Consider the following 16666-nt stretch of genomic DNA (forward strand, 5'->3'; position numbering starts at 1 on the left):
CCATGCCTCCTCCAGGGGATCCTCCCGACCCAGGGGTGGAACCCTTATCTGTCTCCTGCGTTGCAGGTGGGTTCTTTACCATTAGAACCACCTGGGAAGCCTGTATATATGTAATTTTTTTAACAAGGAAAAAGGTAAAAGCATGGGATACCGCCTGTATTCTCAGGGTAAAATGATTATTTCTTAAAATACCAGGAAGATAAAACTTCGGCCCATCGGGGAGAGTGGAAGGGGGAACGCCGGCTTAGATGCTTTCCTTTTGGAAGCAGGCTACTGAGAGGGTGCCCGGAACATCAGAACGAGAGCTGTCAAACCACCTGAAACTGGAGCTGGCCACTCCTGCCGGAGAGCTTATCACCAAGGTTCAAGCCGGGCTTTTTTCCAGAAATGATTTTAATTCCAACATCCCTCCTAATGGCTTACTGTTGACTAATTTAGCCAGGAGTTGTTATGCTAAAAATGGAAGCTAATGATTTCAGCAAAAAGTAACTAAGCTGGTACCAACAGAGTATATTGTAAGAAACATTATCATGGGTGCCTTTGTTTTCCACTTCCCTCTAGAAAGGCTTAATAAGATTCCCACAGCAAATGCAAACGCACTCCCTCCTCTCCTGAGAGCCTAGACTGTGAATGTGGTCTCTGGAGGCAGCAACTCCCCGGAGCCCTTCTAAGGCTCGTCTCACACTGGAAGCCGCGGTTCCAAAGAAGAGTGCCCACTGCTGTTGCTTGTCATGACTGCCTTTGAGTGAACACGGAGAGCATCAACTTCCTCCTCTTTGAGGGCCCGCCAGTACCCACCAGTACCCACCACTCGGCTCATCGCCTTACAGCTTGGCACACTTTATACTTTCCTAAATACAGACATTGTAAAAAGAAGCATGCTTTCAAGGCAAAGATCCGATATTAATCATAACACACAACTGTCCAACTGTCCAACCGGGACAAATCTAGCAAAAAAAAAATCAAGTTTTCAGGTGCCACGGTTTGAATTAACCAGGAATGTTAGAAAGTAAGCACACACAACTTCAATATCACTGTTGTTGTTCAGTCATTAAGTTATGTCCGATGCAGCGACCCCATGGACTGCCGCATGCCAGGCTTCCCTGTCCTTCCCTGTCTCTCAGAATTTGCTCAAACTCATGTCCATTGTGACATAATTAAATATTTCAGCTGGCAATGAGTGAAGCAGAATTCAGGTTTCTTGAGCCATCCAATGTTCAGATTTAATTCATTTGATGTATGTATCCTTGAAACCTTATGATGCTAACTTCTACTAATATAAAAAGAAATTTGAGTGTCACAGAAAGCCACCTGAGCTGGGAGAAGTTACTAATGGTGATTTTTACAATGGAATCTCAATTGTTAGGCGATTAGAACAAAATTCCTAGAAATGATATCTACAAAGTCCAGGGCACAACCTTGATGAAAGGACTTTAATTGTATAGTTTTTAGAAATAATGAAAGAAATGGCTAGCTTTTGTCTTCCTCTGAGGATTCCCTTATTAAGACAGAAACTGCAGGATCCTAATTTAGGACACTAGTTTTAGGGTGAACTCAGAATTTTCTTTTTCCAGCTCGTGACATCTCGGTGAGTTTCCCATTTCCACCCAATGTTGGGAAGCATGTTTGTGGACCATCTTCAGGATCCTGACAGCAGGGGTTTCGCGGGCCGATTTAAGAGCTTAGAGATGCAATACCGAGGATGTAGGCAAGGGCTCTGGGCTTACACACCGGCGCACGCCTACAGGCACATAGGTGTTAGTTCCTTCTTACGGCTGCCAGCTTTAAACTCTGCCCTCTGGCTAACAGAAGTGGGCTCCTTACCCCGTAATCCCCTCCTGCCTCCCCTCCCACAGGCCCCAACCCTGAAGTGGAGGAGAGAACACAGCAGAGTTCCTAGGATCACAGACCCACGAGTACTACATTCTGGGACGGGGGGCCTGTCCTACTGCTGGGCCTGCTCAGTGGTGTGGACCCACCCTCACGGTGCAGTACGTATTTTGGATAAACACAGTGGCGTGAGGTTGAGAAAACGACTTCTCTTCTTGCATACCTTAGGGTTGCTTGAATTAAATACCCAATTTATGAGAACAGATTAGCCAAGGAAAAAAAAAAAATGCAGTGACTTTACTAGGAGACTCATCCGAACAACCCAGTGTATCTTCCCCCAAAAGAAATGAAGAAGAAAATGAAATATCTATTACCATGTAAATGTCCTAACATAAATTTAGTATTGTTAATGTACCTTCTGATAGGCCAGTTAGGACAATTTGGAACAGAAAATCCACTGACTCCTCATATAGCTACATAATCATCATTGTCTAAATAATTTCAGCCATAAAAGGAAAAATGTGACAGAACCCTGGAGAAATGTCACCTTCTGCTTAGGGGATTACTTGAGCCAGGGATGTGTGCTCTGAGATACTACCAGGGAAAGTCATGGGTTTTTACCAGTCAGCATAAACTAGCCACGAATGTACATTTAAAGGGATTTTAATAATGAGTTCCATTTCTCCTAATACAAAACAAATTTTCTTTGCGTACAAAATTTTCTTTTAATCTTAAAAAGGTCAGTTGTTCCAGAATGCATATTCTATAGAAGAGTTCCTTCCTCTTGTGCTAAATAGACAGGGATCTGAGCCTTATAATAACCCTGGCAAGCTAAACTGCCTCATCATCACAGCTTCTGTAAGTTTGCCGTATAAGGTGATTCATCACTTAAAGCGAGGTCTAGACACAAGCGCAGCTTAAAGTAAGTGCCAGCAGTACACTGCTAATTACCAGGGCAAACATTTGTATTTCAAAGTTGACAAATAGGGTAACAATTCCCAAAGACCATTACTTCTAAAAAGAGCGACTGTTGGTTTCATCCTACCAAACGCTCTACCTTCAGGTATGGGCCCCTACCCATCTTTAGTTAGTAACAGTTGAAGGTAACACTTCTTAGAACAACAAATGCGATGGGCATTGATCCTCATAATTAAATCCCCCTTTGCCCTCTTTGCTTCCCTGGTGGCCCAGATAGTAAAGAATCTGCCTGCAATGCAGAAGACCCAGGTTCAATCCCTGGGTCAGGAAGATCCCCCAGCGTAGGGAATGGCTACCCACTCCAGTATCCATTCCTGGAGAATTCCATGGGCAGAGGAGCCTGGCGGGTTGTATAATATAGCCCATGGGGTTGCAGAGTCAGACACAACTGAGCCACTAACACTTTCACTTTGCCTCTCACTACGAAGGCCAGTCTGGCCCAACTCAGAGTCAAGGATGCTTTTCCTGACAGCCGAGGCACTGTTGATTTGGAGGTTTCCTTAGCAATAAGGGTCTTCAGACACCCTAGCAAGAGCTGTTGGTTGGAGTTTCCCCCACAGCATCTCTAAAATAACATACATTCAGCTCTACAGCAGTGGAGGTGAGCAGGCGAATTTCCTGGAGAAGGGAGAAGGGTTGCAGGCAGGACCAGCCTTCCAGCGCCAACCCACAGAACTCACTTCACTGCGGGACAGTCCTTCAAAGTCTACCTTGAACCCAGTTCCCCCAAAGTGGGCAGAAACAGATGAGGAAAACTCTAAACTACTGTCTATGCCTTGTACCCTCTTCTGGAAACACAATTTACTAATAGGAGAGCCAATTTGGAAAAAAAACAATGTAGATGCTACTCAAATTTCAGAGCTGTGTTATCAGTGGGGGAAAACTATTAATGAAAGTGAATGGCATGTTTCTCGCATTACTAAGTAAATTCCTCTTAATAATTTTGATTAATAACAAATTTGGATTGCTTTTAAAACAACATATTTTTATTTATTTGGTGTGCCAGTGTTAGTGTGGCACACAGGATTTTTAGTTGCGGCATGTGGGGCCTGAGTGTCCTGATCGGGGCTCAAACCCCGACCCCCTGCGTTGGGAACATGGAGTCTTAGCCCCTGGACTCCCCAAAGTCCTGAATTACTTTTAACAGAGACAATGAATCACACTGGTTAAAATCTTAATAATATTGTATTTATTAATATAGTAAACCCTGAATATAGAAGATCTATGGCTCCATGAATACTTTCACTGGCTTAAAAAAAAAAATCCAATAAATGCTTTTTTGAAGAACAAAGTTGTACAATGGCATCTTAAATATCCACTGAAAATGACTTAACATGAAATATAATAATATGATAAATAGTTGTCACATTAGAGTGGTTCTTTTGTTTCTCTTTTCCAAATTTCCTATAGCACGGTTACATAATTTTTATAATAAAAATTGTAAATTAAGAAAGAATTTGAGGTTACAAAACATAGTTGACTTTTCAAAAATCTTCAAACAAATAAGGCAGGAAAGGGGACATTCAACCAAGATGAAGATGCTGGGTGGAGAGGTCTGGGGGAGGAGCTGTGAGCGGCAGCCCTTCCCTTCACTTCCAGCGGCATTGCCCCTGGAGATGGCAATCAGCAGGAACCCTCTCCTGTGCCACCAGGATTCCCACCAGGGTGGGGAGGACAAAGGTGCAACTGCTGCACGCTTATCAACCCTGTGTGCCTGGGGAAACTCAAAGCACTTTTGGAACCTACACTTAATTCGGTTTGATGGTGAGGAACGTGAGGTTCACACACGAAGACCAAAATGACCGATTAACAGTGACCTCTGGGAGCAGTCACTGTAGGAACCACACCATCGGCCCGGCTTCTATAATCCACGGGCTGAGGGAAAGAGGAGGCGCCTTTTGTTTCTCAAATTATATCTCATTTACTCAACAATGTTCACTTCAAAAAACAAGTGCAAGACTTTAAACAGACCTCACGCACACTGGAGAAGGAAATGGCCGTCCACTCCAGCGTTCTTGCCTGGAGAATCCCACGGAAGGAGGAGCCTGGGGGGCTCCAGTCTGTGGGTCGCAGAGTCAGACACGACTGAGCGACTAAACCATCACCACCACCACGCACACTGACAGCCCACAAAGCAAGCTCTTCACACCCTTGCAGGGTTTTCTTTGGGGGGTGGGGGGCTATAAAACCAAAATCCGTACTGAGAATGTGCATCTCAGAAGATAAATTTTTAAAACTCATTTCAAAAAATAGCCTAGTGGACCTTCCAAACCAGTAACTTAACCCAGGGAGGGGGGACCATAAATGCTTCGTGTGTTGGTCTGTAAAAATAGAAAGCCCTCAAGAAGGACTCCAGAGTCCATTCCTGGAGAAAGCACAGTTTGTGGCCTGAGGCTATGCCGCACGGATGTCACTTCCTCCCTAAGGGCCGGATGCGCCCTCCTCCGCCTCCGAGGCGTCCGGAGGCCGGGCACCCGCACCTCCCAGCGGCGCGCCGCCGGGGTCACAGCTGCTGGCTGCTGAAGAAGGACTTGGTCTCCCTGCAGGTGGGGTTCACGCAGAGCGGGCAGCTCAGGGTCAGCTGCGTGGAGCAGCGCTCCTTGGACTGGAGGTGTGCGTGGACCAGGTCGGCCAGGGCCTGCAGGACAGACGGGAAGGACAGACGGTCAGAAGGTCAGAAGCGCAGACCCCGCTGCTCCCCACGCCGCCTCCGCGCCCCCGTCTGCCCAGCGGAGCGCTAGGGCGTGGGGCTTCTCTTCACCTGAATTATTGATTTGCATCCTTTGAACCCAATTCTATAATGTCTTCCTTTCCTAAGAATTCTCAGCTTAGAGAAAAGGCGAAAATACAGGTTTTAGAAAACGAAATCCCCACACCCCAACTGCCGAACCTTGTCTCTGGAAGGCAGATTTTAAATTAGACGTCGTGATGGGTGGGTAGAAATAAGAAAACAGGGACTCTCTGAAGGAGGAGAGAGCCAGAGTATAAGGAATTCGATTTTATTTTTCTAATTAATTGGAACTCAAAATGTTCTAATATGTGAGAAAACCAATATTCTGTAAGAGTTTCTCAGAGGACCGCTCTCCGACATGTTCTACTAAAATGGTTGTAACATTAGCGATACCTTCGAGAACAGTGGGTTTCCATTAAGAGACTCCGCTCTTCTGATGTTTTCAAGTCCACACTGAATCAAATGAGAAAAGAGAGGAAAAACACATACACATTTTCTTTTCCTTTTTTTTTTTTTTAAAGAAACTGCTACAAAAAAATAAATACACATACAGATACACATACAACTTAAAGTCTTGGTACCAAAGTATTTGCAGACTACCCAGAAATGAAAAATAGTCCTGAGACCACGCATAGACATTGATTTTCACCTCTTTATTATCAAATTGCTCATCAATTCCTATTCCTACCGCCCAGCCCATGACCTTCCAATGGGTGCTTTGTTTCCAACCCATTTTTGAGGTTCTGTCGGATAGAATACTCAAATAATTTAAATCTGCTTACCATTCTCTTTTTAGTCCACCTTTCTAATGTCTACTTATAGACTCTACCTAAGCAGAATATTGGTTTAATAACTTAACTTTTTATGCATGCTTTGATTCCAAGTGCCAAAAGAGGTAAATTAATTTAATGTGTATTGAAACTAGATTGGATCTAATATGCAGAGTTGGGATTTTAAATATATTCTTACCCAGAAAAGTCTAAATTAAAAAACTAAGGATTATTTCACAACCATCCTTACTCCCCTCTCCAAAAATATCCTGTTAATTCCAGCTAATTATCCCGCAAATAACTGAGAAATATCTAACTGTTATTTACTCAGGTAGCTAGGATCCTCTCTTCCCCTTTCTCAATGCTGATGGCTTTTCCGTTGCTTTATCTCTTAAGTTAGAAGACTGGAAACGGGAAATGGGTGAGATTCAGCAAACACATAGTTCTCAACAGATCGATCATATTGTGAAACTTCACAGAGAGGTAAGCTGGTTATTCTGCTGTTGGTCACTGTTCTCAAACATTGTTTTTGTTTTGGCCACAGCACACAGCATGCTTAGTTCCCTGACCAGGGATCGAACCCTCACCTCATGCAGTGGAAGCATGGAATTTTAATCACTGGACCACAAGGAAAGTCCCTAGAGAGCATCATTAAATGAAGTCCATAGATAACCCTACAATCTCATTTTAGCCAATTACAACTTTCCCATAAATTCCTTATCAGAACTGCTGACAAGAACCTTAGGCGCCCTCTACCTTCACAACCGGCTGGCACAGACAAAAACGGGGCCAAGGGTGGGGGTGGGGTTGCTGCTGAAGCTCCCCCAACCCACTCTCCACCCAGCCCTGCACCTGCCACCTGGTTCCAGAGAGGGAGACGTATTCTTCGCGACCAGGCCCCCGCCCAGCACATGTGGGATGACCAGGGCCAAGAGCTGGGGGGATGCAGGATGAGCGGGGAGGTCTCTTTGGGTCCCCAGGGTTCCACGGTTCCCACAGAAACCACGCTAGGAAGGGGACGCAGGTTCAGGCCGGCCCTCAGAAGCCTTGAGATGGGTCAACAGTGGTTTTCCTCCATGTGGATGACAATCACATCCATCTTTCATTACAAGACACTCAGGATGGTTGGTATTTGTTATTTCGATAATCAGATTGATCACAGCGTAGTAGCAAACAGCTAATTAAGTGAGTGCATAAAAGAGGTCAGGGAAATTACAATACATAACTGCTCCAGAGTTCATCCCATGGTCTTTCTTAAATGAGGAGGATCCTGGTGCCTCGAAACCCAAACAGAAGCAGCGTCACAGCCCGAGCAAAGGGCACTACTAGGTGAAGAAAGGAATTACATAGAGAACAATAAAATTCTTTTCTTCCAAGCTGGTGAGAAGTACACTTATTTTTTTTCTCAAGGAAATGTGGTTTTTATTACTTTCAATGGGTACAGTAACTCAAACTAAACGCAATGATGTTGCCTGCAGTGATGCCCGGGTCACCCATTTTGCAAAGGCACGTAAGTGCTTTCCCCCTGCAAATGTGGAAATGAAGGTGATGTGCTTGGATCAGTACGCGGATGAAGTATTATCTGGAACGAGGATGCCACAGTACATGCAAACACATATATCAAGCAATATTTCTGAATGACACAATTAGACCACTGCAGAGAGAGTTACCTTTTAAAACAAATGACATTTCAAAAAAATCAAATCAAAATGGGATTAATAACCACGCTTACCTCATTGGCTAGAACTTGAGAGTATTCAATGTCCAACTCATACAGAGTTTCAATGTGATCGCTGGTAAACGCTATCGGAACCAAAAGGATGTTCTTCCTTCCCCTCTTACAGAGCCCTTTGATGGCCTCGTCTGTCTGAGGACCCAGCCAGGGCATGGGGCCGACCTATGAGAAAGCAGGAGGAGTGCACACAGGGACCGTGTCTCACCACAGCCCACTGCACCGGACACACTCACATGTGCACACACACATATACACAGAGCCTCCCTGTAAGGGTGAGGGCCATGCTTTACACCTCACTTATGCGTTTGGTATTTCTTTATTAGGCTTGTTGAAGCCTTCTAGAAGCTGGCAAAATATAAAGAATTTCTGTGATTTCAACTGAAAATAATCTATTGTTTGAATGGAATCAATGGAATTCTGCTCATCACTTGTTTTCCTCTCCATCATATTTGCTTGCAGAATTCCTCCTGCTCATATGAGTAGTCAGGTTATTGCAGAACATTCTGTCTGCATGAAAAAGCCAAGTCTGATCGTTTTATAACTAAGTCCTAAAATAGACATCCGCCGAAGCGCGGACCGCCTGCAAACGTGTGGAAGTCACCTACCTTGGACTGCCAAACCAGTCGGTAGGGGTTGGAGTAACCCAGCTTGTCCATGACTCTTTGGACTGTGGCGCCCACCTCCTGAGGATAGGGGTCCCCTCTGTTGACCACCTGCAGCAGAGACACAGGAGTTCAGTCGCCAACACTGTGCAGGGTTCTGAGAGCCTGGGGCTGGGTGGGCAGGCGGCCTGAGCCCTGGACTGGAGGCTGCCCCTCATCCTCCACACTGATGCCCACGCCAGCTGAGCTCAAGGTCCAACTCACTTGGACAGACTTCATTGGCCAAAGGAGCACAGGGTACCAAATCAGCTCTCGGGTTCCTGGGAATGCATCAGATCCTACCTCCACGTCATCCATAGGAGACTGACCACATATACAACTGGAGGATGGGTTTCTCCAATCCCCCAGCTGAATTAGGGACAATGACACAGAAAAGCTGGCAAGGAAGAGGCAACACGGGATGGGCCTTCACTTGTGGTTAGTTACCTGAAGGGCTGTGCAGCTTGCAGGGTCTCAGTTCCCCGAACAGGGACTGAAGCTGGGCCACGGCAGTGAGAGCCCGGGATCTTAACCACTGGACTGCCCAGGAACGCCCCGATTTTAGAAATGGAGCTGAAAGAGTGCTGTACGGACAGTGTCAGGAACTACTGAGTCCGTGGGGCCCAGGTGACCAAAAGGGGTGAACGCTAGTGGAGTGGGAGGGAGCAGCAGCACGTGGTCAGATTCCAGGCTCCTTGAGAACATGGCCTGTGCCTTCGAGTTCCTTCCAGTTCCTTCTCCCCACTCATCCCACAGCAGCGGACCATGGCCACGCTTTGAGCACAGTCAATGTCTGCAAGCGCTCCTCACCTTTGAAAGTGAACACCTTTGAAAGTGTACAACAGAAATTTTCTTCTTACTGCTTTAATATTTAGCTGTATGGTTGCTCTTTAGTTGCTAAGTCGTGTCTAGTTCTTTTGCGACTTCATGGACCATAGGCCACCAGGCTCCTCTGTCCGTGGGATCTCCCAGGCAAGAACACTTGAGTGGATTGCCATTTCCTTCTCCAGGGGATCTCCCAGACCCAGGGATCGAACCCACGTCTCCTGCACCAGCAGGCGGATTCTTTACCATTCAGCTACCTGGGGAAGCCAATGTAGTTGTGTACCAACTTTCTAAGCCCCCCATCCTGCTTGCTTTCTTCCTACAACACTTACTACCTTCTAATGTTTCATACTATTTTCTTATCTATTATGCTTATTATCTGCCTCCTCCCCCTCATTCCCTGAAGGCAAAGATTTTTTTTTTTCGTCTGTTTTGTCATTCCCCTATTTTGCAATAGTGGATAGAACAGTGCCTGGAATAGAGTAGATGTTCAGTAAACACTGTTGAGATGAAATGATGAGCTATTTGATGATATGGCTAAAAGTGAGTTTGCCATTCGAAACATAAAGGCAGAAGGAATGAGAGAAATACAAAGTCACCATTAGACCAACAGATAAATGTCCACCGGAGGCTAAAAATTAGTGAGCAAAAGTCTGAAAAACAACAAGATATTTGCACAATCTCCAAGTAGCTCACTTAAGATATTTTTAATCACAAAGAGACAATAGTAACTTTCTAATGGGCAAATCCAGAAGACACCACCTTAGGCAAATGACCACGGATCACATCAGGAGTAGTAAGATGAACTGGCAGCGTGCACTCCCAACATGATGCGTTCAGAAGCACAAGGGCCCGGCAGGGGGTAGGAGGGGTTATTCTTCCTGGTAATAAATAACTTCAGTCTAAGCATGAGGAAATACCCAACACATCCAAATGGAGACGCATGCTGCAAAATAATTGTGTGTGTACACACGCTAGTCACTCACTCGTGTCCAACTCTTCACGACCTCATGGACTGTAGCCCGCCAGGCTCCTCCGTCCATGGGATTCTCCAGGCAAGAATACCGGAGTGGGTTGCCATGTCCTTCTCCAGGGGATCTTCCCGACCCAGGGACTGAACCCGGGTCGATCCTGCATGGCAGGCAGAGTCCTCACCGTCTGGGCCACCAGGGTTGCTACAAAATCCTGCTTCAAAAATATCAAGTTCAGGAAAGACAAAGACAGTATGAGGAACTGTCCCAGACTGGAGGAGCCCAAGGAGCTGTCACAAGTAAACGCCCTGTGAGATTCTGGGAAGAGAAGGCACACCTGAGGAAGAGCTGGTGGAAAGTGAGCGAAGTCCTCAGGTAACAGCGCTGCACCTCCGCGCAGGTCTCAGGTTTGATTGCTGGACTTCCGGTTACGTGAGGTGTCAGCATTAGGAGAAGCTAAGCGAACTCTGTACTATTTCTGTAACTTTTCCCTAAGTCTAAAATGACTTCAACGTACATAATATATATAGTTTTTAAAGTTATTAAGGAGGAAAGGCGCTTCCCAGGTGGTGCCGGTAGTAAAGAACCCGCCTGCCCGTGCAGGAGACGGACGAGACAGGGGTTCGATCCCCGGGTCGGGAAGATCCCCCGGAGGAGGAAACGGCAACCCACTCCGGTACTCCTACCTGGAGAATCCCATGGACAGAGCAGCCTGGTGGGCTACAGTCCGTGGGGTCGCAGGGTTGAACACAACCGAAGCGCTTAGCACGCAAGGGGGAGAAGTCATTAGGAGCAAATGCAGGAGAAGAGCGGAGCCTGCAAGAACAGTTCTCCTGCCCGACAATCCCTCCGCCTTCCCGACCCCATCCTGACCCTTCTGACTTAACGGTGTGCCTCAGTTCCACCTAAGACCCTGGGCAGAAAACAAAAACCCTGGAAGCCGCGTGCTCAGTCCCTGAGGGGGAGAAGGGGCAGTGAGGGGAGAGAGAAGAGGAGAGAAGACAGCACCTGGAACCGTTCACGCACGAACACGTGTTGCCTCCGCTCCCGGCTCCCCTCCGGCCCTTCCCGCGGCCTCATCACACGCCGGCGGGTACAAAGGAGGGCGGGTGACGCGGCTGCGGGCGAGGGAGACGCAGGCTGCGAAGGGCTCGCCCCTGGCGACCGCCAGGTGGCGGCACAGGCGGGTCAGAAGGGGGCCCCAGAGCGGACCCTGGGTTAACTCCTGAACCCCGCAGCTAAAACCTTCACGACGCCTAGGGCGGTGACTCTCCGCCTCTCCGGCTCTGACAGCGAGGTTTTTAGGACACAAGGCTGCGAGCTGGTGAAATGGGCTGCTCACCCCAAGCGTTTCTGTACATCATACATACACCAGCTCCACCACTCGCGTCTCCAAAAACGCGATAGTCATGGCACAGAGGTGGTATTTTAACGAACCCCCGGTGTAATATGAGAAACTAGGGAGCAACCAGATCATAACTGGATACATTTTATATTGACTGGCCAAAATGTGCTCCTGAGCCTTGGCAAATGAAAAACTAATCACTTCCTAGAATTCAGACAACTTCTGTCAAGTCTTGAGGACAAAAAGAATGGGGATGGGAGCGCTCAGTCTCAATAATGAAGCCCTACCAGCTGAGTTCCTTGAACAGGGCAGGCGAAAACAGCCTTCTTTAACTGTGCCATTTAATAAAATTCTCACATAGGAATATATCTCCAACTTATCATTTTAAAGGGACTTAGCAAGATAATATCTACTCACAGTATCATAGTCTGAATTAATTGTTATTAAGTTTCAAGAGCTTTCCTGGTGGCTCAGTTGGTTAAGAATCCACCTGCAATGTGGGAGACCTGGGTTCGATCCCTGGGTTGGGAGGATCCCCTGGAGAAGGGAAAGGCTACCCACTCCAGTATTCTGACCTGGAGAATTCCATGAACTACATGTCCATGGGGTTGCAAAGAGTTGGACACGACTGAGCAACTTTCACTTTCAGATCTCAAGAAATGAGTCTAGCTAAATTAGCGCCAAGCTCAGTTTGAGATTTTAGAGTTCCTCCTTTTACTGGGCTTAGGCTGAACGGAAACTAGATCCACACTATACCTTTTGAACCCTCTACCACTGGGCTGACTCATTTGAAAAGACCCTGATGCTGGGAAAGATTGGGGGCAGGAGGAGAAGGGGACGACAGAGGATGAGATGGTTGGATGGCATCACCGACTCAATGGACATAGGTTTGGGTGGACTCCGGGAGTTGGTGACGGACAGGGAGGCCTGGCGTGCTGCAGTCCATGGGGTCGCAAAGAGTCAGACACAACTGAACTGAACCACTGGGTCATCCAACAAAATGTTCTTACTTACAGACATTGGCAGTGAGTGAGCAGAAAAAAGGATGACCACTTCACGTCTCTTCTCAGGAGGAAAGTGATCCAGCTCTTTCAGAATGTGGTCAGCGAAGCACTGTGGGAACACCAAGAAAGGGGGGGATACGGAGGGGGCGGGAAGAAAGACATGGAAGGAGAAGAAAATATTCTGTAAATAAGGGCGACACCACAAATCTCAGCGAAGCCCTCAAACACTGGAACTGTCTCTGTTTAAAAAAAAAAAAAAAACTGCCAACAGTACAGTCTCTCTAGCTTTGGTTCATCATCAGAATGGCTCATAACGGTTCCAGGGGCCTGGGGAATTTGATGGGAAACTTCTAAAGCTCGCTAATGGCTCACTGAAAATGAACGCTCTGGACCTGCTTCCCCGTGGGAGGCATGGGGCACACTTCCAGATGGAAAGGAAAGGCAGATGGGAAGGAGGAGTTGTTTTAAGACCTCTCGCTCGCTCGGCTAGCAGGAAAACCGCTTACAGGGGCTTTCTGAATCTCCCTGAGTTTGGCTTTCAGGCATATCACATTAAAATACATTAGACAGAAATAACCGAGGGATAAGAAAATATGGTTCCGTTTTTACGGCCTTGGCCTCCCTGAGTCAGTCTTCATAATGACGTTCCTAACAGCAGACGAGAAGGTTGCACAACTCTCGTTCAATTCACAGAGAGGGGAGACGCGGCCGACTGGGGGGCCGTCGGGTCCCATCTGCGGAACCTGGGCCAGAAGGCAGCTCCCGCTCCTCCACATCTCTGTCCACCAGACCAGCCAATCCCCTTCCTCAGCCGGCACATCCAGAGCCACATCAGTAGGTGCTGAAATACCAGATCTGAGGAGGCTTCCTTTCATCTCACTCTTTAATCATGCTGTCATTCAACTTATAAAGCAAATGGCTACAAAGGACATGAATGGGTCAACTGACAAAACTGGATAGATTTCAGTATCAATATGAAGTTTGCTGAAGTTGAATATTGTATCATTGCTATGGAAAAGAATATACTGTTTAGGTGTAAAGAGTGGTTTTACACGTCTCTGTGTGTGTGTGTACATATATATATCTTATTCTCAAAAGGTTCAGGAAAAAATTATGTATACATAGACACACACATGCACACACACATAAAGGGTATGCAAATGATAAAGTAGGATAAATGTTAACAGAGGAATCTAAAGAGATGAGAGTTCCATATATACTATTCTGGTAATTTTTCTGCATGCTTGAAATTATTTCCAAATAAAAATGTTTTTAAAACATAATATTAAAAAAATTATCAAGGACAGTTTACCAGAATCATGTACATTTGCACTTGATGGCATTTTGATACATCAGTGGTTAATATGACAGGATGAGCAATTACTCCATAACAAAAATTGGAATATTAGTTTTCTCAGACCCCTCAAATTTTGATAAATTAACGCTCAGAGGCACAAAATGGTGCTTAGAGAGTTTGCTCCCTTTTCAAAATGTATAATTTACCTACAGAGTCAATGTGATAGGATGAGACACCGACATAAACAGTATTTTCTGGTGGTCTCTGCAGTGTTAGTAGACTAAGGATGCTCAGAAAAGATTATATTTGTACAAGCCCAGATAAGGAGGCCCAGTGCAAAGTTCAAAGAGAGCCTGCAACATACATGTACTCTAAATATTCCAGCAGTTAGATAACAGAAGCAAAATGGCTATTTTCAGTAATTACTATGTATTATAAGTAGAAATGTAGATTAAACACAAGATTTTTAGTTTCAGCTTTAATTTTTTGTTTAGTTTGGGGTGGTTTTTTTTTTTTTCCATTTCCACTAGATATCAAATCTCCTTCTCGTGTAATCCACATAATACTAATAAACTCTAAATTTCTGTCTCCTCAAGATTTTAGTAGGATTTCTCCTTTTATCATCTTGCATGCAAGTAGAGACACAATTTGGTAGGGCTTACAGCAGACTCTAAGCCGTCTGCAGCACGAGGAGAGGCGTGGGCAAGCAGAAGTGCCCTGAAATCATCTAAACCCATCTGCGGTATTTTCCAGGCGCAGCCCCTCTGCAGAATGAAAGCGGCGGGCGGCTCTCAGAGCCTTCAATCACTCCATCGAGGAGGGCGGATAAATGCCTCTAAAATTCCCTTTCATTTTATGAAGGGAGACTTCCTCAGTTAAGAGACCTTTCCATCTTTCGGCTTCCCCGCTTTTCAAAGGACTGAATTTTAATGCAAATCTAATTACCGCCTCGATCAGGGCAGGCAGATGCTGCCCAGATCCCCGCTTCTCTGCTGCCACATGGCACCGCTGACCTGAGACACCCCTCATTCCCAAGCCCGGGCCTCCGGAGCGGAGCAGGCAGGCCAGGCTGGGGCTGCGGGCGGTCTGGACGGGCACCGCCTCCCCGGAAAGAGCACACTCGGTGGGGACACCACACCTGGACCAAAACGACACCCATCCCTGAGGGGGAGGCGCCTTCTGCCCACTTCTCGCTTAAAACTGAATTTCGGCCTCCGCGTTAACCCTTGACAGCACCTATGCACTCGGACCGCTCAGGGGCGAGCCGGCCGGCGTTCCGCGAGGTCTACCACCATCTAGTGGTTACAGACTGACGTGACTCCAGGCTTCAAAAAAAAGTGTGTAAGCAGGCATTTTGCCTGAGAACCTCCGAGGGATGAAACATAAACTAGATGAGCCCCACGTCACTTACTATTTCTTCTACCTAAACTAACTCAAAGGTAGAAAACTTCTGCCAACAGAACCAAGCAGTGTGTGTATGATGGACAATCCCCAGTAGTACTCCCATATTCAAAGAGTGAAAAAGTATATCCTAACACCATTTCAAAGCGTTGGAACTGTAGTTTTAACTGATTCTCCTAAAACCAAGCATCTGTTACTATAAATATTATGTATATAAACTGCGTAGGGGAAATATGAAACTTCTTCTAATATATGACATTTTCTCAATTGAAATGTTAAATTTATTCTGTGTCTCGGAGCATGTAGATATATTTCCCTTTAAAATCTTTAGGTCTTGATATTTTAACGGATTTAGAAAATAGAGAATCTATTAGTTGGCTATTCAGTCTATGAATGGAGATTAGATAAAACACCCTGCATAATTCTTTTCCCTTGCATATTCTTTAACGTTCTTTCGGTCACTGTGAAATACAAAATTCAAAACATAATTCTGCTATAGTTTGCAATTAATACTATTAATCTGAAGAAAGGGAAGAAACCTTTAACCTTTACATTTCTTTTCTCCTGGCATAATAAATCAAGACTCAAATACCTTTTTTTTTATTCCCCAGCACACGATTTAAGGAACAGTAGGCTCGGAAGGACGCCACAAAGCGGGCTGGGACAAGAGCCTGGCCCGCCCAGAAGCTGGGGCGGCAGCTGGCCGTGGCCGGCTTACCTGGATGAGGAGGGGATGCGTCGGCCACCTGTCGATTGTGCTCCACCTCATTGTGGGCTCCTTGCCCGCCTCATTATAGTATCTGTAAATGGCATTTAAGCTGCTGCCTGAAATATACAGGGGCCACTTAGGACATGCATGTGGATTATGGTGAAAATAAAAAACCGGCTAGTAAAGGCAGTAATTATAAGTTCAAAGCAGCTAACTTCTGCACTGAGTCAGTCTAATTACGATCATTTCAATACTCTAAAATGCATATAGATCTAACTACCCTGCAAATGAAGAGCACTAAAAAGCAATCAATTTCAACGACCTTTCAAAGATTAGTGAGGCCACTTCTCTAGAGAAGCACAGTGCCGGTGGATTTATGAAATATAAGCGGTCGTTATTTGCAAGGACCAAGTCTTACAACGGAAAACA

General features: G+C 45.9%; 1 protein-coding gene across 2 annotated transcripts in view; it reads right to left on the minus strand.

The window, feature by feature from the left end:
* Window positions 1-3974: 3974 nt before the first annotated feature.
* The window catches only part of FECH (ferrochelatase), a 35624-nt gene continuing 22932 nt past the window's right edge, over window positions 3975-16666 (minus strand). For both annotated transcript variants that reach the window (XM_043444103.1, XM_043444102.1), the window contains 6 exons: window positions 16247-16353; window positions 12841-12939; window positions 8650-8757; window positions 8042-8206; window positions 5933-5992; window positions 3975-5446 (listed from right to left, as the gene is read on the minus strand). In XM_043444103.1, the coding sequence (XP_043300038.1) occupies window positions 5312-5446; window positions 5933-5992; window positions 8042-8206; window positions 8650-8757; window positions 12841-12939; window positions 16247-16353 (674 nt within the window). In that variant the 3' untranslated portion in view covers window positions 3975-5311. The remainder of the gene's footprint in view (window positions 5447-5932; window positions 5993-8041; window positions 8207-8649; window positions 8758-12840; window positions 12940-16246; window positions 16354-16666) is intronic.

Source organism: Cervus canadensis, chromosome 23, assembly GCF_019320065.1.
Source record: "Cervus canadensis isolate Bull #8, Minnesota chromosome 23, ASM1932006v1, whole genome shotgun sequence".
Taxonomy (NCBI): Eukaryota; Metazoa; Chordata; class Mammalia; order Artiodactyla; family Cervidae; genus Cervus; species Cervus canadensis.